This window comes from Apium graveolens, unplaced genomic scaffold (assembly GCF_009905375.1).
Source record: "Apium graveolens cultivar Ventura unplaced genomic scaffold, ASM990537v1 ctg3969, whole genome shotgun sequence".
In the NCBI taxonomy this organism is placed as follows: domain Eukaryota; kingdom Viridiplantae; phylum Streptophyta; class Magnoliopsida; order Apiales; family Apiaceae; genus Apium; species Apium graveolens.
Window position 1 is genome coordinate 31411 of NW_027418347.1, and position 21491 is coordinate 52901.

Below are 21491 nucleotides of genomic sequence, written 5' to 3' on the forward strand. Positions count from 1 at the left end.
ATTTTCATAACAAAAGTTAGCGATCCGTGTGACCTCTAACAGAGCAATCAGAATTCTAGATATTATTCCTCTAGGACTATAAATACCATATGAAAATAGCACAATCAATCATATTATTTCATAATTGAGCTTTTACAGCATATGATATCAATCATATCATTCCCTTTCAATTTTCGCTAGGCTCGAGATCTGTTAAACCGGCGGCAAAGGGGAAGAAAGCTCCGACGCAAGCCCAAATCTGCCAAAAATATTTCTCGTCCTCATTTAATGGTACGACGTACATCTCTCTCTCTCTCTCTCTCTCTCTCTATTATGATATCAATTTGTTTTTAATGTTTTAATTTGATGATTTATCAATTGAATTTTGGTTTGAAATGTTGAATCGCAGATGATCAAGGACGCTCTATTAGCATTGAATGAGAAAGGAGGCTCGAGTTCTTATGCGATCGGTAAATACATCGAGGAGAAGCAGAAGTCTTTATTGCCAGCTAATTTTCCAAAGCTTCTTGGTCAGCAATTGAAGAACTCTTCTGCAAAAGGAAAGCTGATCAAGGTGAAGGCCTCGTATAAGTTAGCGGACACTGTTAAGAAGGCTGTGAGTGCAATGAAAATAGGTGAACATGCAAAAAACAATGAAGATGCTGCTTCGCCTGCTAAGAAGAAATATGAGAAGGCTAAGCACACTGTGAAGGCTGGTACTGTGAAAGATGGTACGTGCTGTGAAGGCTGGTGCTGCTAAGCCGAAGAAAGCAGCTGTTGCTAAGAACGCCAAGAAGTCTGCTGATGCTGATGCTGCTGCTGCTGTTGCTCCTTTTTCCCGTTAAGAAAGCAAAGAAGGCCCGAGCTTGAGTAGGGCTAGAGTAGTATGTATAGGTTAATAAGATTGTAAAATGTTTTACATTTGGATATTGGTTGGATTGTGAAGCAAATTCTAGTGGAATCAATATATATTTAAGTTTTAAGAACCGACTGATGTTAATTTTCTGGTTTTGTTCGATACTTTCTTGGTGATTAGTATTTATTATAAATTTGCATCTTTTTTCTGAATTGTTATTGTCCTGGTGCCATGGTTGTGCTTCATTACTAGTTTAATTGACTTTACCATAAGCAATTGTTATATGAAGAACAAGCCCATAGCTTCACCTTGCAATCATTTTGTTTTGGGCTAATCCCAACTTAATGGCGAAATCATAGCATCAAATTCCAACTTTTGCCATGCCATTTTTTTAATGAGCCATTTAAACAAACTGCCAAAATTTACTATGAAAACGTATATGGCCAAAATTTAGAAGTCGAACACTTCTAGGGGGTTTTTTATAAGACACACATTTACAATTACTATTTTGCACTACTCGAAGTAACTCCAAATACATATAATTCTTTCACTAAATTTAGTAGAGAAAAATGTCTGTTGTATTTACTCACTGGAGTTACTATAATAATAGTAGATTTATAGTTTTTCAATCAAAGTATGCAATTACAAAAATTCCACTCGTACATTAAATACATTATAAGTACAACTCTTACTAATAAAATACAATGCCAAAGTCATAGCTTCTCAACAATAAAGTGGTTGAGAGGTAAGTAAATTTCATTTTTTTTTTGTCTATAATCAACGAATTCATTGATAAATTGTATTCAGAATTTAATTAACAAAGATAGAGCATATCTTTCATTCAAAAATTATTTATCATTTAACTGAAGGTCATGCATAGATGTACCCGGAAATTTAAATAATAAAATCTTAGTATGTGAAGTATTCAAACCCACAAAAAGGCCTGGTTAAAACCTCCAAAAGTAAAAATCAATGGGAAAAAAGATGAAAGAGTAAAAAGAGTTCCCTCATCAAATTACATTCTATACACTTCTAATAAAACTAGTGTCTTTCGCTAGAGGTAAAAATTGCTCGTGTCATCAAAATTTGTAGTTAAGTTGCATTGTACTCCGAAATCCTTCGCTATATGGTTGTGCTTTAAAATTTGAAACTCTTCCATTATCGAGAAGTGCACCATATCATCAAAATTGTAGCAAAATTGTCTTGTACTCTTGTAGCTAATCATTTTAGAGTCTTATAATAGAACAGTCATTTATATTTTTTCAAACATCCTTAAAATGACAACAAAATAAATAAGGATAGTATTTTAGAATAAAAAATATTATATTTGGTCAAATGTATAATCTAACCAAAGAAAAATTTTAGTTAGACACAAATTGACACACGACTGCCTCTAATAAGTCAAAATTATGCGATTAATAAGCCACCCATAAAAGCTACACTAACAAATCATTAATGACACAAAACCCTCTTAAAAGTAACATACTTATATTATATTATCAAATTAATACAAACTGTGTATGCTCTTTATAAGAGATCTTTTTGTCATATTAGCCACAAGATGTATATATCTATAATAATACATGAGTCATGTTTAGCCTCTTACATTATTTTTGAGTTTCAACACACAGTTATGTATAAAAAATGATAAAAATAACCATTTTTTAAATTAGTCAAAATAATCATTTCGAAAAAAGTGGTCAATTTTTAGCCAATTGGATACTTCACCAAATGGGTATCACAATTTAAGATACATTACTAGTAGTTGGATGTTTCATATATACGATATGTTATTGACAGTTGGGTATCTCATGTATATTGCCGATTGTGTATCCCAAAGGTTATTCGCCAAAATTCTGAAACTAGTAATTTATGATTAATTCTTCATTGCGATGATGGATGAAAAAGGTATTCCTTGGACATTTCTATATTATTTTTATTAGTAGTCTATTATTCGGTCATGTTTTTTTCCACGACACATTTCTTAATTTGAGAATAAATAGAGACATGAAATGCATCTTTCTAGTTTTTACCCACATTTATACTGTACTATAATAACCGAAATGTGATATAATTTGTAGTTTGGTTAACCCCTCATTTTGGTTATCACTTTTCATCAAGATCGTCGGATCCTTTTCATCAAATAATAAGAGTCGTTAGATTCAAATACTAAAAAATACACTCCACAAGTTCTCGGGTTCGAATGTCCATTAACAACATATATTTATATTATTATTTATAAAGATACATATAAGTTTTCATATTCGAATCTCACCAACAACAAACATTAACATTATTATTTATCAATAAGATCTCATCAATCATATATACTATTTGGACTTAACTTAAAATTATACATAATGAAATTATAATTATATAATCATTATTTAGTATTTAATTATTTATATAAAATATTAATAAAATTATATAAAATTGAAATGAAAATATATAAATACTAACCAAAAACCGTGCATCGCACGGGCCGTAAGCTAGTTTTATAAGACGCACTTTTTTAATTACAATTTTGGGCTACTTGGAGTAACTCCAAATACATATAGTTCATTCCGTAAATAAATAGAGAAAAATGCCTATTGTATTTGCTAACTGGAGTTACATGTATATAGTATATTATAATGGTAAATTTATAATTTTTCAATCAAATTATATAATTACAAAAATGCTACTCGTACATTTATATTAAAAATATTTTTTATCTCATTTAAGTTAGGTATGCGTAAATATTATAAATATTAAGCTGAATTTAATATATCTTTTTATATTCATTATTTATTTAATTTTTATTATCAAAAAGTACCTTATTAGCAAAGTGAAAGAAAAGGTTGTGATTATTTTTTATTTAATTATTATTGTAACATCCCATATCGATAGAAAAAGTATTACGATTTTATAAGTATTAAATATATTATAAGTACAACTTTTATAATAAAATATAAGGCCAAAGTCATACTTTCTCAATACTAAAGTGGTTGGGAGGTTAGCAAGTTTCTACCTATATCGTATTACCCAACTAATACAAACTATTTATGATTTTATAAGAGATCATTTTTTTATCATGTAAAGCACAAGATGTATATATGTATGATAATACGGGAGGAGTCGTGTTTATCCTATTATATTATTTTTTCAGTTTCAATCGAGGTAGTACATAGAAAAATGGCAGAAATAACCATTTTGTTAAAATTAATCAAAATAAACATTACGTAAAAAATGGCCAATTTAAGTCGATTGGATACTTTACTCATAACTGGGTATCCAAAAATATATAAGATTCTTTACTGGTAGTTGGATATTTCATATATGGGATATTCCATTAATAGTTAGGTATCTCATGTAAGTGTCGGTTGGGTATCATAAAGTATAAAATTAGCCAAAATTCTGCATCGATAATTCTTGTTTTATTTTATATAGAAATTGGTTAATCTTGTACTTCACCCTAGTATATACTAGATTATAGTCTATCTATTTCTACAACAAGAACATAACAATAGCTAATGTATAATAGATTGATTGCTAGCTTTTTTGGACTAGACTGTGGTGAGTTGTTGGGTTCGGTATGTATTCGATTGTGGGTCCGTAATTTTTTTTAAGAATGTATGTGTAAAATTAAGTTTAAAATCATAATTTGGTTGAAATTATATATGTTTTTATTTAATGATTTACTAATTGAATTTTAGTTTGAAATGTTGAAATGATCAATGCTGCTTTGTTAGCATTAAAGGAGAAAGGAGATTCAAGCACTTACGCAATTAGTAAATATATTGAGGAGAAGCGGATGGCACTTCGCCAACGGATATCGGTAAGATACTAGGAATTGAAGTAATCTGCTGCAAAAGGAAAGCTCTTCAAGGTTCAGGCTTCGTTCAAGTTATCGGACGCTATTAATAAAAAAAAGGTGAAGGTTTCTAAGATCCTAATTGCTAAGAAGAAAGTGGAGTAGGTGAAGAAAACTGGTATTGCTGCTTCTAAGCCTGCAAAGAAATCGGAGTCTCTCATGTGAAGAAACCATCCAGTTACAAAGCAGCCTAAGTCCAACAAGTCTCCGGTAAAAAAAGCTAAAAAGGGTGCGAGAAAAATAAGGTTAACAGTGGTTTTGGTTTGTGATGTGGTTTTTTATGTATTGTTGGAATTATGATTCAGAATTGTAACTAAAATATTGATTAGATAATTTTATTTTAATGTTGATTTATTAATGTAGAAATATTTATAATTTATTAGGCTATTCATCTGACACTAGTCAAGTAAGTTTGTCTATTATAAATATTTATATAATGAGAATTGTGTTGAATAAAATTATAAATTTGAATCAAGTATTATATCCCTTTCCCTCTTGTATTGAAAATAACATGATGTATAAACTAGTGTTTATTTTGAAATGCGTTTTTTTATATTGGTGATCAGTGTGGTAGAAGCTATATATAAGGTTGTGGAATATTTTATATTTTGTCATGGATGGCTTGAAGCAAATTAGTGGTGAAATGATACATTCCTCCGTTATGAACAAATAGAAATGGGATCGAAGTTAAATGTATCTTTCTAGTTTATGTCCATATTTTGATATTAAATTCCTTAGATTCTACTAAGTGTTTAAGAATAAGAAATAGATAAAGGTGTCCAAAATATAAGTATGTACAATGAAAATTTCTTAGCTCTCGTATAATTTTAAACGACTGTAACACCCAAAATTATAAGCTTTTTGTAAAAACCACTAAATACGTGATATACTCCTAACACATACTTCTCCTTTTCTAATTGACTTGCTGAATATATGTATATATATGGTAAAAAAAAGTTCTTCTTTATCTGAAGAAATATTCTTGTATATCTTTTATCTTCAAAAATAATTACGTGCATTCTTATTTGGTGTTTAACGGTATCTGTAATCTAAATACGTAACAACAACTCTATTGAGAATATAAGTGTGAGCTTATATCAATGGGGACTTTTCAACTGGACTTTCTTCACATCCCGTTAACATGAAAGCTTTTGGACCGAGAAAATTTATGATTAATTCTTCATGGCGATGATGGATACGAAAGGTATTCCTAGGACATTTCTCCATTATTTATATTAGTAGTCTATTAGTCGGTCATGTTCTTTTATCACGGGCAAATTACCTAATTTTAGCATAAATAGAAATAGAAAATGTATCTTTCTAGTTTTTTCCCACATATTAAAATCAAATATTAGTAGATTTGATTAATAAAAAACCCAGGGATTTGCTACTGACTTGTTTGTGTATATAATCATATATATATAATTCCCCGTTATCTTTTTAAGAGTACGAAATGGATAAAGGTGTCTAGAACATGACCATATAGCCATATATGTTTGTAGAAAATTTTAAGTTGCAAGTAGTTCACTTAACGTGATATACTCTAAAAAATATTCTTCTCCCTTAGTATGATTCATATAAAGGTATATTCTTCATATTAAATAAATGCATTGTTTTGGTGTATTTTGATAGATACTCATATAAAAGGAAGTCCTAGATATCTGGGGACAACTAGAACATTTTAGGGAAAGTAACAAATAGTATAGAAGTGTGGAATTAGAGTTAAGCAAAAAAACCAAAAAACTGAAACCGGATCAAAAAACCGAAAATCCAAAATAAATAAAATCGAAACCGACAAAAAATCAAAAAAAAAAATTTAACTGAGCCGAAGGGATGCAATGGTTTGATATTGTTACAGTTTTACCCCTGTACCCGAACCGAAAAATCAAACCGCTTATATTAATTTTAAATTATTAAAATACATTTATACATGTATTTATTTATTCTATATATAAATGAGTATATCAAACGTATACCATTGTTATATTAGAATTTGAAAAAAGTTCTGGATAAGATAGTTTGTAGTGTATAAACCATGAATCTTTGGTTTAAAAATTCTAATACTATTAAGGCATTTGCAGAGCTGCAGTAGTATTAATAGTAATATATATCCCACAATAAACATCATGTATGTGGTCTATTAAAGTGTTTTTTTAGTTACTCAAAATTAGTAGAATCTCATATTGGTGCTAGATTAGTCCATTATTGTTGATGTGTAAAAAATATAATAACTGCAAGCGCACAGTGTTTAGTTGTAGAAATCACATATCGATCCACGGAGACTATAAATTTTCAAAACCCTAACAATTTAAATCAGGCAAACTAGATAATAAGATTTGGGAGGTGTTCCAAATAACCTAATTAGAAAATAAATCAAATAATATGGAAAACCTCGGAATCTGAATCGATTAATCAATCAAAATTAACATCAACAATCCCTAAACTCAATTCTCTTTTCTTCACAAAAATAATATATATCAATTAACGAGATAATAATATACTATAAAACTTGTTAGATGGTTTGTAGTCCTTCAGAACGTGTTGAGAAAGAGGGTGAATAAGATAGTCCTTCTCAGGCCGAGTATCTTGTTTCTGCACCAGAAATGCCATGCTCTGAATCACTTTCTCTGTAGTTATAACTACAAGAAATATGTTATCCGGATGAGTACAACAATATAATATATATGTACATACTTTGATATATTACCTATATTTTATACTTTTTCACTTGTTTTTCCTCAACCGACTTTGGAGTTTTTCAATTTGAATAAGTATTATCAATATACTGCCCTTCTCTTAGCAATTGTTGCACCTCGCCATAAAGAATATCATTCTCTAAAAGTAGCACCCTGCTAATTGTAGTCATCTTCTCAAACAATAATTTAGATAAATGGCATCTTTTTTCTTTTCTTCAAGAAATCTGTAAAAGTAGAGAGAAAAGAAAATGCTATAATTGATCATCGACTAAAATTCTGAAAAACATGTCGGAACATCTTAACTGCACTACATATCAAACTCTATGAATATCAAGTGAATAAATCATGCATATATACCTCTATAAATATACAGATTTCTTAGATTCACACATAAAAAGTTAGAACACCTTACCAGCATAGATTTATCCTTGTTAACTTGTTGAATAGAGCTCCCTGTAACAACCTAGCAAAACTTAACATTAATAATGCGAATAGGTAAAGCTACAAAATAGAACCAAGAGAAAAAGTGAAACATAGAAAAACGGAACAAGAGAGAAAGACCGTAAAAGAGGGGGAGAAACATCCAACTTAACCAACTATATATATAATAATATTAAAATTTACCAAACCAATTTTGAAACTGAAACTTAATCGAACGATATAGGGCTCCTTTCAAGCTCCAAAGATACTATTTAAGTCTAATCTTACCAATTTAAAACTCTATTTGGTGCTTGATTATGTCCAATTTCAGTGTCAATTTTGTACTAATTATAAATTAGGGTTTTTGAGAGGGAGTGGTGAGAAAGGAGAGAAAGAGCAGAGAGGCGAGGGAGAGAGTTAGATGAGAAAGGAAAGAAAGAGCAGAGAGGCGAGGGAGAGAGTCAGAGTGTTTGAGAGAGAGGGAGGGGGAGAGGGAGAGAGAGAGAGGGAGAGAGAGAGAGAGAGAGTTGTTGTCGTCGATGTTTGAGAGAGAGAGTGGGGTTGTGAGTAAAAAGAGGGAAAGACGGGAAATAAATCTGGAAATGGGGAAATAAAATAAGTAAAAGGGGGACATAATTTTTTTGGTAAAAGGGGGTGAAATTTGTGTACCGAAACCAGGGAAACTTGACAAGTTAATTTCAAATTTTTAAAAATTGGTCATAGACAACAGGTTGTAAAAATGACCGATGTCAAAGTTAAAAATATGGATTTTATAGTTTATTATTTTTTAACATAGACAACGGTTAGTATAAGAAACTGATGTCAATATTCTCATTCAACATCGATTAATTGAAAACTGATGTTAAAAATTCTTTTAACATCGGATGCATTACGTACCGATTTCTAAGCACTGATGTCGTATGCACTATTTCTAGTAGTGCAACATCACTGAATCAATCTGAATCCATAATGATTCTTAACAAAATCATTTATTAGATTATCTTTAGCTTTCCTCAGAACATCAGCTAACTGTGCTTTGACCTGCATCAGTTCTTCTTCTTTACTAACACCAATTTGATAAATGGTTGTTCTGAGAGCTTGAAGGGATATTCTTTCAAGTCCATCACCAAGTCTGATATCCTTAGGATGTGAAGAGTTTTCATTATAATAAAAGCATCTTCCTTTCAGAATAACTTCCACCTTAGCAGAATTCTTCAGCATAGGAATTTCTTTTCCATTACCTTCAGTAATCATTGGACTGTAATGAGAAGTCTTTGTACCAGAGATTCTGAATTGATCTCTTATAACCTTCAAAATGTATTCTGACCATCTTCTTGTAACATCAGATTTTACTTCCAAAAGATAGTGAATATGTTGAAGCTCTCTGACAGACTTCTTTAGTACATCAGGATTAGCTAGTCTATAAGCCCTTCCATCATTGAGAAATAAGATCAATACTAGAAATCCCTTGTTTGAATTAGTTGTTTATGTGGAAACTGATTAACACAAGCAGATTCTGATATTGAGCTTAGTCAAGTATACTTTGTATATCTTATTAATAAGTCACAAACTAGATTCTTGTTTCTTATCTGTCAAATTCTGATGTCAGTAAATCTTAAGAATGAACTAAGTGCTGATGAGCCTCATTTATCAAAAGAAAAGAAAAGAAAAGAAAAGAAAAGAAAAGAGAAGAAAAAAATAAAAGTCAGGTACTCCTTTGAGATCTAGAGTAAATATGTGGAAGGGAAGACCAAAGTGCATTGCTGGTATTAAGTAATATGCATTAGAAAAGCAAAAAATTTCTTGGTGACTTTTCACACTCTATGATTATTGGAGAAATACTATGATGATAGCATAAATTCTGATAAGCAGTCGTGACTCACTTACACTGAGAAGCCACTGTAAAAAGGAATTTCAAAAGATGCATAAAATGAGCACAAACAGTTGAGGTGGACTCTTGCATAAATTTGTTCTATATTAGACATCATGACTGATGACAGATTTTTAAGCATTTTTCTCAGTTATGCCTTATTTCTAAGATTTACTGAAGTTTATCAGACTTAAATCTTTATCTGATATTTTGCTGAATACACACACACTTTCACTCCATATGAATGATGAAAATTACTGTGGTGATTAAGTTGTTGTTGACAAATAGTTAAGTGTCATTTGCATAAATTCTGAGGACAAGTTCTGATGGAAGTTCTGATGATTAAACTCTGAAGAAAACAAGTCAGTATTTGTATGAAGAATTACAGAATAAGATATTCACTCTTTGAGTACAGAAACCATGTTCTGATGACTGTTAACATCTGATATAAGTTAAGTTCTGATATTAAATCCTGATGGAATCCTTGATGATTGTGTGGCATTATTCTTTACTTGACTTATTTGTGGTAAAATCTGAAACTGTCATATTTAAATCAAAATATATTTGAGTAAGATAAAAATAGTCATAATCATTTTGGGTTAGTGGTAAACGTGTATGTCTTGAAAACCTGCATATGCACGGTAATTATTGCGTATTTTATGTGCCCATTAACTCCTGCTCTAACCGTTTATTGATTGTTCACACGTTGCCAGGTGTAAAGTGTATCCCATGCTACAAAAATATAACTGTTAAGTGGAGAGAGTATATATATGGGAGTTAAAAGATTTTCTAATCTTTTACTTAGTTTTCTATTCTTATCTCTTTTATTCTCTCTCTTTCTAATATTCTCTGAAGCGTTTTCTTTCAGGACTTTTAACAAACACTTTGCAAACACCCTCTTCGATAATAAGCCCCAATCAGCTAATGAATTAATTCCATCATTCAAACTAGCTAAAAGAGCTTTTAATGACTTATTATATACTGATAATAAGAAGGTTGTGTAAAAACCCCTCCGAGTTCCTTTATCTGTCAAACATGCCTTAATAACCTATGATCCAGTTAAATACACTGCACTATATCATGATGTCCAATCATCAGAACCTCAACCGTCAGCACCTACCACCTCTATACAAAAACCTCAAACTTCTCAACCATCAGCACAAACAACCAGACCTCATCTTCCAAACCTTCTAAGATGACAAAGTCTGTTCCTCAACCTCCACAAAAGAGAAGGAAGATGATTCTCAGAGATGAGTCTGAGAGTGAAGAGGAAACAGTTGAAGCACGGGTTCATGCATCTGAACCTATGACAGATGTAGCTGAGAATATTACTTCTCAGAAAGAAATAGTAGCTCAAAGTACTGATACTTTGAAAAGAAAGAAATATGTAAGTTATGTTGCAGCTGAAGCAACTCCTTCATTGGCAAGGAGATTGAAGAAAATGAAGGCTAGGAGGTATTTGGCTAAGGCTCCATCAGAAGATACTGAAAAAGCTGAGGAAGGGGATCAGAACTCTCTGATCTTACAAGAACTAGTTATCATTGAAGCCCTTCCAGCTCAAGCCAAAGATACTGGTAATGATATAGTTGTTACCCCTCATGTCTCTCCTATTAAAGCTACAGATGATGCTAAAGAACACTCTGAAATTTCTGAAATAGATATTCATAATTTGAATATACCTGAAGTTCTTTATCTGGAAGCTCCATCTACATCAAAGACACCAGCTCTGGAGATAAATTCTAATCCTCAGAATTTAGATGATGTTATTCCTGAATCTCCAGTTTCTTCACATATTGTTGAGCTATCAGAACAACATGAGTCTTCCTCAAGTTCTGATGACAGTGTCTCTGCTGAGCATCCAGTTCCTAATATGTGCAAGGAAGAATTGGTGAAGAAATTTGTTGAAAAGGAAGCACCTATTCCTTGGGAGGATACTCACAGAGGTGTTGAGTGGACCAAGAAGTGGAATGAATCAGATTTTATTCCATGTTCTAAAGTTCTGACAGAGCATAATACAAAAGCTGATGAGTTGCTCACAAATGTTGATTTTAAGACACAACTCAAGATCACAACTCTATCTACAAAACATCTTCAAGTTCTACATACTTCTACTCATGAATAGGTTTATACACTCAGAGAAAAAGCTGATAAGCTCGATCTACAGCTCAAGCTTGATAAGAACAGGTATATTAGACCTATTTTTGAAAAAGTTGAAGCCATTGAGAAAACTCAAGAGGAGCAACAGGCCTAAATTGTTGAGGTCCTGGCTAATCAAACTTCTCAGAAAGCTCAATTGGATGAAATCCAATCTTCAGTTGAACTTCTTCTTTCTCTCTCACTTCCTGATGATGCCAAAAAGGGGGAGAAGGTAGTTAAGTCCAAATGCTGACCTACTTATGAACTGAAGAAAAAGGATGATAAAGATGATGACTACGATAACTCTGAAAAGAGAAGAGGTCAAAGAAAAGTTCAAGGAAAATCTTTTATTCAGAGCAAGTCAAGTTCTGATGATGTGAATGCTCAAAGACTTAAGTCAAGTGCTGATAAACAAAGTTTGATGTCAAGTTCTGATATTCTGATTTAGTCAGGATCTGAAGACTCTCAGAAGTTTTTGCAAACTCTGAAGTTAAAGGGGAAGCAGACTACTGTTAATTACAAAAATCCTAAAATCCAGACACTTGATGAGGAGATAGCTAGAAGATTATTTCTGAAACACAATCCAGGAATGTATTGAAAAACTCTCAAGAAGGAAGAAGCTAAATTTGCTGAGAAGACAAATCTTAAGTCTAAAGCTTCTGATACAAAGAAACCTCCAAGGTAAGTTAAAAGGTATTGTGATCAAGGAAAAGTCAAATTCTAAAACTTCAAAGTTCAATACTAGATCACACACTGAGAGTGATCCCAAAGACAAAGGGAAAGGAAAAGTTGATGAACCAACCAAGCCACCGGACTTGAAAACTTCTCAAGATCTGATGAAACCAGTGTGCAAAATGGTTCAAGTAACTGATCATAGTCTTGTTGAAGATGAAACTGTTCAAATTCTGAAAAGAAGAAAGATAATTGAAGAATCTAAAACAACCTCTGATACTGCTCAAGTTGTTGTTCAGAATAAAGGACAGCAAGGTACAGAAGAAACAGCAAACTCTGATCAAGCTATCAAGACATCAACTACTGACAATGCTCAAGTTGATTTGAAGAAAATGACAATTGCTGATAAGAAGAAGTTGTTATGGAAGAAAGCTACTCCAGTTGAACCCAAATCCAATCGCATGATTAATTGACTCGCTACATTTGGGTTAAGAGCCAAGTAATCTAGAGATAGAGCTGGATTAGGTTCTGATGAAGAGAAGATTCAAACAGGAGTAGAGGTTACTCTAAGAGATCCTTTCATATTGACAGACAAACCATATAAACAAATTAAACAAAGGCACCTTGACATGGTGTTGTCTGCTCAAATTGTGATAGATGCTCATGACAAAGAGAATCTAAAAGAGAAATTGATCTTATTTCTCAATTATGGAAGGACTTATAGACTAGCTGATACTGATGTACTAAAGAAGTCTGTCTGAGAGCTTCAATATATTCACTATCTTCTGGAAGTAAAATCTGATGTTACAAGAAGATGGTCAGAATATATTTTGAAGGCTATAACGGATCTATTCAGAATCTCTGAAACAAAGACTTTTCATTATAGTCCAATGATACCTGAAGGTGATGGAAGAGAAATTCCTATGCTGAAGAATTCTGCTAAGGTGGAAGTTATTTTGAAAGGAAGATGCTTATGCTATAATGAAAACTCTTCACATCCTAAGGTTATCAGACTTGGTGATGAACTTGAAAGAACATCCATTCAAGCTCTCAGTACAACCATTTATCAAATTGGTGATAGTAAAGAAGAAGAACTGATGCAGGTCAAAGCACAGTTAGCTGAAGTTCTGAGGAAAGCTGAAGATAATCTGATAAATGATTTTGTTAAGAATTATTATGGATTCAGATTGATTCAGTGATGTTGGTAAAGCTGGATGTTTTGTAAGTTATAATTAATAGTCTTATTAAACTCATATTGCATTTGAACTTAAATATTTTTGACATCATCAAATATATTAACTTGTACATTCTTGTATAATTTACATGTTGGGGGAGATTATTGGATATATTTGAGATACCATGTCTAATATATTTCATATTTAGTTTTCAGATCTTAACAAACAGGAAATATCAGTTCTTACTGGAATCAGGACTTACTGGAATTCAGGACTTAAGGATATCAGCACTTAGATTATCAGAAGATAATATTAGAATATGGATATCAGAACTTAAGTACTGGAGGACTAACAGTTAAGGAAGGAAATTGATTTACAAGAAAGAAGATCGAGACTAATACAGAAGAAGATATGCATGGAAAGAGTTAGAGGACTAGAAGTATTATATAAGATATCTGATTGATATATTTTAGTAGACATAATTATATTCCATATCAATTAGAAGTTATCTTGTAACTGTGTGTCTATATAAGCACAGCCATAGGTATACACTATATGTGTTACGATCATTGAGAAGATCATGTATTGTAACCTAGCAGCTCTCGTGATATTTGTTCATCACTGAGAGAGAACAGTTCCATTGTAACATAGTTTATTATATCGAATATATCTGTATTCTGTTACTTGGTGTTCTAAATCGATTTGATTGTATTCTACACTGTATTCAACCACCTTCTACAGTATACATTATTATGTTTTAAGAGTATCTGATAAGTAGATCATACGTATTACATTAATAATTAATGAATTAAGAAGATTAACTTTCATTCCGATGTACGGGTTCCATTAATATTCAAATATACTGAAAATATAATTTATCAAATCATATAATAAATTTAATTTATTATATAAATATATAATAATATAGATTTATAATACAAATAAATAAAATATTGAGAAAGAAGCTGCGTTTATAGCTTAGCAGCAAAACCCGTGGTGTAGAGGATAAGAGGACTATACCTAGTAATTTAACAATTTAATAATTATATAACACTAATTTTTTTTACTTTTAATAACCAAATAAAAAAATAACCGTTGAATCAAATTATATCCCGCCATTTCGGTTATTATGATTTAATATAAATAACTAAAATCATGAGCATGTATGTATTCCTTGACCCAATCGTCCAAGTTTGGTGTAATATTTTGCACAAATCTATCATTTTATTAATGTGTATGACATTATTTAATTGACAATTTAATATATATAATTATTTTTTATTATTCAAAATATTATATTTGTATACTTTATTTAATTCATGGTGCACTCGATATAAATTTTGTGAAATTATCAATTTCAAAAGTATGTGGATATGCAATTTAAATTTTGAAACTATTGTATTTGAAAAAGTTTTTTAAAAGATCCATAACATTTAATATTATTTAGTAATGAATTTTTGAAAAATTAATAATATATGATGTAGATTTCAAATAATTTTGAAATCTTGTAATATTTAATGCAAAATCTAGAAAAAAACAGTTAAGAATTTAGTAAATTATTTATTTTAGAAGATTTTATGAATCTATAAATTTCATTAAATTTTTATGATATAATTTAAAGCCGACTTTGATCTACTCTACATAAATTCTACTAGAATCATAAATATTAAATGAGTAATAATATAATAAAACTTATAAAATATTAATAAAATATTTCAAATTTAATTTAAAAATAGAATATAGCCCTCTAGCGATACGTGCATAATAAATTAGATACCAAGAATAAATTTGATAGTTTTCTTTCTCTAATTTTTTAAATTTGAAATATATTTTAAAAACATGATAATATTTGAATTTTGAAAAAATACGATTTGACATAATTTATAGAACTTTACAATGGTATGATTTCTCAATTAATTTTACAAAATAAACATCTAAATTTTAAAAATATAATTTTGTTTTATAATTAATATTCTTTCAAAATCTCAGTACCTACTTGTCAATATTTTAATAATTTTATATAAATAAATCAATTCTCCTCACGAAGATAATTATACTTTTTTGCAAAAGATGATTTCATTTGTTTCTCACAGATCATAGAAACATTCATATTCAAATTTCAACATAGAAAATTTCAAAGAAAAATCCAAATAAATATACACACTTAATCACCAAGAAAACGCGACAACGGATAACCATGTATGATAACCATCACCCTTCAAAATTCCAATCAACTATCTAAAATTTATCCACGTGTATGCCTCACAATTTTCATAACAAAAGTTAGCGATCCGTGTGACCTCTAACTGAGCAATCAGAATTCGAGATATTATAAATACCACATGAAAATAGTACAATCAATCATATTATTTCATAATTGAGCTTTTACAGCATATGATATCAATCATATCATTTCCTTTCAATTTTCGCTAGGCTCGAGATCTATTAAACCGGCGGCAAAGGGGAAGAAAGCTCCGACCAGCAAGAATCTCTCGTCCTCAGTTTATGACCAAATCTGCCAAAAATGTTTCTCGTCCTCAGTTTATGGTACAACGTACATCTCTCTCTCTCTCTCTCTCTCTATTATGATATCAATTTGTTTTTATTGTTTTTAATTTGATGATTTATCAATTGAATTTTGGTTTGAAATGTTGAATTGCAGATGATCAAGGACGCTCTATTAGCATTGAAAGAGAAAGGAGGCTCGAGTCTTTATTGCCAGCTAATTTTCGAAAGATTCTTGGTCAGCAATTGAAGAACTCTGCTGCAAATGGAGAGCTGATCAAGGTGAAGGCCTCGTATAAGTTAGCGGACACTGTTAAGAAGGCTGTGAGTGCAATGAAAATTGGTGAACATGCAAAAAACAATGAAGATGCTGCTCGGCCTGACAGTGAAGGCTGGTACTGTGAAAGATGGTACGAGCTGTGAAGGCTGGTGCTGCTAAGCCGAAGAAAGCAGCTGTTGCTAAGAACGCGAAGAAGGCTGTTGATGCTGCTGTTGTTGCTCCTTCTCCTGTTAGGAAAGCAAAGAAGGCCGGAGCTTGAGTAGGGCTAGAGTAGTTTGTGCAGGTTATTAAGATTGTAAAATGTTTTACATTTTGATATTGGTTGGATTGTGAAGCAAATTCTAGTGGAATCAATATATATTTCAAGTTTTAAGAACCGACTGATGTTAATTTTCTGGTTTTGTTCGATACTTTCTTGGTGATTAGTATTTATTATAAATTTGCATCTTTTTTCTGAATTGTTATTGTCCTGGTGTCATGGCTGTGCTTCATTACTAGTTTAATTGACTTTACCATAAGCAATTGTTATATGAAGAACAAGCCCGTAGCTTCAACTTGCAATCATTTTGTTTTGGGCTAATCCCAACTTAATGGCGAAATCATAGCATCAAATTCCAACTTTTGCCATGCCATTTTTTTGATGAGCCATTTAAACAAACTGCCAAATACTCACTTTACTATGAAAACGTGTATGGCCAAAATTTAGAAGTCGAACACTTCTAGGGGGTTTTTTATAAGACACACATTTACAATTACTATTTTGCACTACTCGAAGTAACTCCAAATACATATAATTCTTTCACTAAATTTAGTAGAGAAAAATGTATGTTGTATTTACTCACTGGAGTTACTATAATAATAGTAGATTTATAGTTTTTCAATCAAAGTATGCAACTACAAAAATTCCACTCCTACATTAAATACATTATAAGTACAACTCTTACTAGTAAAATACAATCCCAAAGTCATAGCTTCTCAACGAGGTAAGAAAATTTCATTTTTTTTTATCTGTAATCAATGAATTCATTGATAAATTGTATTCAGAATTTAATTAACAAAGATAGAGCATATCTTTCATTCAAAAATTATTTATCATCTAACTGAAGGTCATGCATAGATTTACGCGGAAATTTAATTTAAATAATAAAACCTTAATATCTGAAGTATTCAAAGCCACAAAAAGGCCTGGTTAAAACCTCCAAAAGTAAAAATCAATGGGAAAAAAGATGAAGGAGTAAAAAGAGTTCCCTGATCAAATTACATTCTATACACTTCTAATAAAACTAGCTAGAGGTAAAAATTGCTCGTGTCATCAAAATTTGTAGTTAAGTTACATTGTACTCCGAAATCCTTGGCTATATGGTTGTGCTTTAAAATTTGAAACTCTTCCATTATCGAGAAGTGCACCATATCATCAAAATTGTAGCAAAATTGTCTTGTACTCTTGTAGCTAATCATTTTAGAGTCTTATAATAGAACACTCATTTATATTTTTTTTAAACATCCTTAAAATGACAACAAAATAAATAAGGATAATATTTTAGAATAAAAAATATTATATCTGATCAAATGTGTAATCTAACCAAAGAAAAATTTAGTTAGACACAAATTAACACACGATTGCCTCTAAAAAGCCAAAATTATGCGATTAATAAGCCACCCATAAAAGCTACACTAACAAACCATTAATGGCACAAAACCCTCTTAAAGGTAACATACTTATATTATATTATCAAATTAATACAAACTGTTTATGCTCTTTATAAGAGATCATTTTGTCATATTAGCCACAAGATGTATATATCTATAATAATACATGAGTATCCCATATGTTATTGACAGTTGGGTATCTCATGTATATTGCCCATTGTGTATCCCAAAGGTTATTGGCCAAAATTCTGAAACTAGTAATTTATGATTAATTCTTGATGGCGATGATGGATAAAAAAGGTATTCCTTGGACATTTCTATATTATTTTTATTAGTAGTCTATTATTCGGTCATGTTTTTTTCCACGACACATTTCTTAATTTGAGAATAAATAGAGACAGAAAATGCATCTTTCTAGTTTTTGCCCACATCTATACTATATTATAATAACCGAAATGTGATATAATTTGTAGTTTGGTTAACCCCTCATTTTGGTTATCACTTTTCATCAAGACCGTCTGATCTTTTTCAACAAACAATCACAGTCGTTAGATTCAAATACTAAAAAATACACTCCACAACTTCTAGGTTCGAATCTCATTAACAACATATATTTATATTATTATTTATAAAGATACATATAAGTTTTCATATTCGAATCTCACCAACAAGAAACATTAACATTATTATTTATGAATAAGATCTCATCAATCATATATACTATTTGAACTTAACTTAAAATTATATATAATGAAATCATAATTATATAATCATTATTTAGTATTTAATTATTTATATAAAATTTTAATAAAATTATATAAAATTGAAATGACAATATATAAATACTAACCAAAAACCGTGCATCGCACGGGCCGTAAGCTAGTTTTTATAAGACGCACTTTTTTAATTACAATTTTGGGCTACTTGGAGTAACTCCAAATACATATAGGTATGCCTAAATATTATAAATATTAAGCTGAATTTAATATATCTTTTTATATTCATTATTTATTTAATATTTGTTATCAAAAAGTACCTTATTAGCAAAGTGAAAGAAAAGGTTGTGATTATTTTTTATTTAATTATTATTGTAACATCCCATATCAATAGAAAAAGTATTACGATTTTATAAGTATTAAATATATTATAAGTACAACTTTTATAATAAAATATAAGGCCAAAGTCATACTTTCTCAACACTAAAGTGGTTGGGCAAGTTTCTACTTATATCGTATTACCCAACTAATACAAACTATTTATGCTTTTATAAGAGATCATTTTTTTATCATGTAAAGCACAAGATGTATATATCTGTGATAATACGGGAGGAGTCGTGTTTATCCTATTATATTATTTTTTTCAGTTTCAATTGAGGTAGTATATAGAAAAATGGCAGAAATAACCATTTTTTTAAAATTAATCAAAATAAACATTTCGTAAAAAATGGCCAATTTAAGTCGATTGGATACTATACTGTTAATTGGGTATCCAAAAATATATAAGATTCTTTACTGGTAGTTGGATATTTCATATATGGGATATTCCATTAATAGTTAGGTATCTCAGGTAAGTGTCGGTTGGGTATCATAAAGGATAAAATTAGCCAAAATTCTGCACCGATAATTCTTGTTTTATTTTATATAGAAATTGGTTAATCTTGTACTTCACCCTAGTATATACTAGATTATAGTCTATCGATTTCTACAACAAGATCATAACAATAGCTAATGTATACTAGATTGATTGCTAGCTTTTTTGGACTAGACTGTGGTGAGTTGTGGGTTCGGTATGTATTCGATTGTGGGTCCGTAATTTTTTTTATGATTGTATGTGTAAAATTAAGTTTAAAATCATAATTTGGTTGAAATTATATATGTTTTTATTTAATGATTTACTAATTGAATTTTAGTTTGAAATGTTGAAATGATCAATGATGTTTTGCTAGCATTAAAGGAGAAAGGAGATTCAAGCACTTACGCAATTAGTAAATATATTGAGGAGAAGCGGAAGGCACTTCGCCAACGGATATCGGTAAGATACTAGGAATTGAAGTAATCTGCTACAAAAGGAAAGCTCTTCAAGGTTCAGGCTTCGTACAAGTTATCGGACGCTATTAATAAAAAAAAGGTGAAGGTTTCTAAGATCCTAATTGCTAAGAAGAAAGTGGAGTAGGTGAAGAAAACTGGTATTGCTGCTTCTAAGCCTGCAAAGAAATCGGAGTCTCTCACGTGAAGAAACCATCCAGTTACAAAGCAGTCTAAGTCCAACAAGTCTCTGGTGAAAAAAGCTAAAAAGGCTGCTAGAAAAATAAGGTTAACAGTGGTTTTGGTTTGTGATGTGGTTTTTTATGTATTGTTGGAATTATGATTCAGAATTGTAACTAAAATATTGATTAGATAATTTTGTTTTAATGTTTATTTATTAATGTAGAAATATTTATAATTTATTAGGCTATTCATCTGACACTAGTCAAGTAAATTTGTCTATTATAAATATTTATATAATGAGAATTGTGTTGAATAAAGTTATAAGTTTGTACCAAATATTATATCTCTTTCCCCCTTGTATTGAAAATAACATGATGTATAAACTAGTGTTTATTTTGAAATGCATTTTTTTATGTTGGTGATCAGTGTGATAGAAGCTATATATAAGGTTGTGGAATGTTTTATATTTTGTCATGGATGGCTTGAAGCAAATTAGTGGTAAAATGATACATTCCTCCGTTGTGAACAAATAGAAATGGGACCGAAGTTAAATGTATCTTTCTAGTTTCTGTCCATATTTTGATATTAAATTCCTTAGATTCTACTAAGTGTTTAAGAATAAGAAATAGATAAAGGTGTCCAAAATATAAGTATGTACAATGAAAATTTCTTAGCTCTCGTATAATTTTAAACGACTATAACACCAAAAATTATAAGCTTTTTGTAAAAACCACTAAATACGTGATATACTCCTAACACATACTTCTCCTTTTCTGATTGACTTGCTGAATATATGTTTATATATGGTAAAAAAAAGTTCTTCTTTATCTGAAGAAATATTCTTGTATATCTTTTATCTTGAAAAATAATTACATTCATTCTTATTTGGTGTTTAACCGTATCTGTAATCTAAATACGTAACAACAACTCTATTGAGAATATAAGTGTAAGCTTATATCAACGGGGACTTTTCAACTAGACTTTCTTGACATCCCGTTAACATGAAAGCTTTTGGACCGAGAAAATTTATGATTAATTCTTCATGGCGATGATGGATACGAAAGGTATTCCTAGGACATTTCTCCATTATTTATATTAGTAGTCTATTAGTCGGTCATGTTCTTTTATCACGGGCAAATTACCTAATTTGAGCATAAATAGAAATAGGAAATGTATCTTTCTAGTTTTTGCC

At 30.5% G+C, this 21491-nt stretch overlaps 1 protein-coding gene across 1 annotated transcript; it reads left to right on the top strand.

Moving 5' to 3' along the window:
- The first annotated feature begins 388 nt into the window (after positions 1-388).
- LOC141701508 (uncharacterized) lies at positions 389-16781 on the top strand. The gene is made up of 3 exons (XM_074505149.1): positions 389-710; positions 16091-16204; positions 16320-16781. The coding sequence occupies exons 1-3, from the start codon at positions 389-391 to the stop codon at positions 16583-16585; spliced, it is 702 nt and encodes a 233-aa protein (XP_074361250.1). The 3' UTR covers positions 16586-16781.
- The last annotated feature ends 4710 nt before the right edge of the window (positions 16782-21491 follow it).

Excerpts from the sequence above, each read along its gene's own strand:
- LOC141701508 (XM_074505149.1), top strand. The coding sequence starts at position 389 with ATGATCAAGGACGCTCTATTAGCATTGAATGAGAAAGGAGGCTCGAGT. Across the intron at positions 711-16,090 it reads GGCTGGTACTGTGAAAGATG|GCTCGAGATCTATTAAACCG; the intron begins GTACGTGCTGTG and ends AATTTTCGCTAG. Across the intron at positions 16,205-16,319 it reads TTTCTCGTCCTCAGTTTATG|ATGATCAAGGACGCTCTATT; the intron begins GTACAACGTACA and ends GTTGAATTGCAG.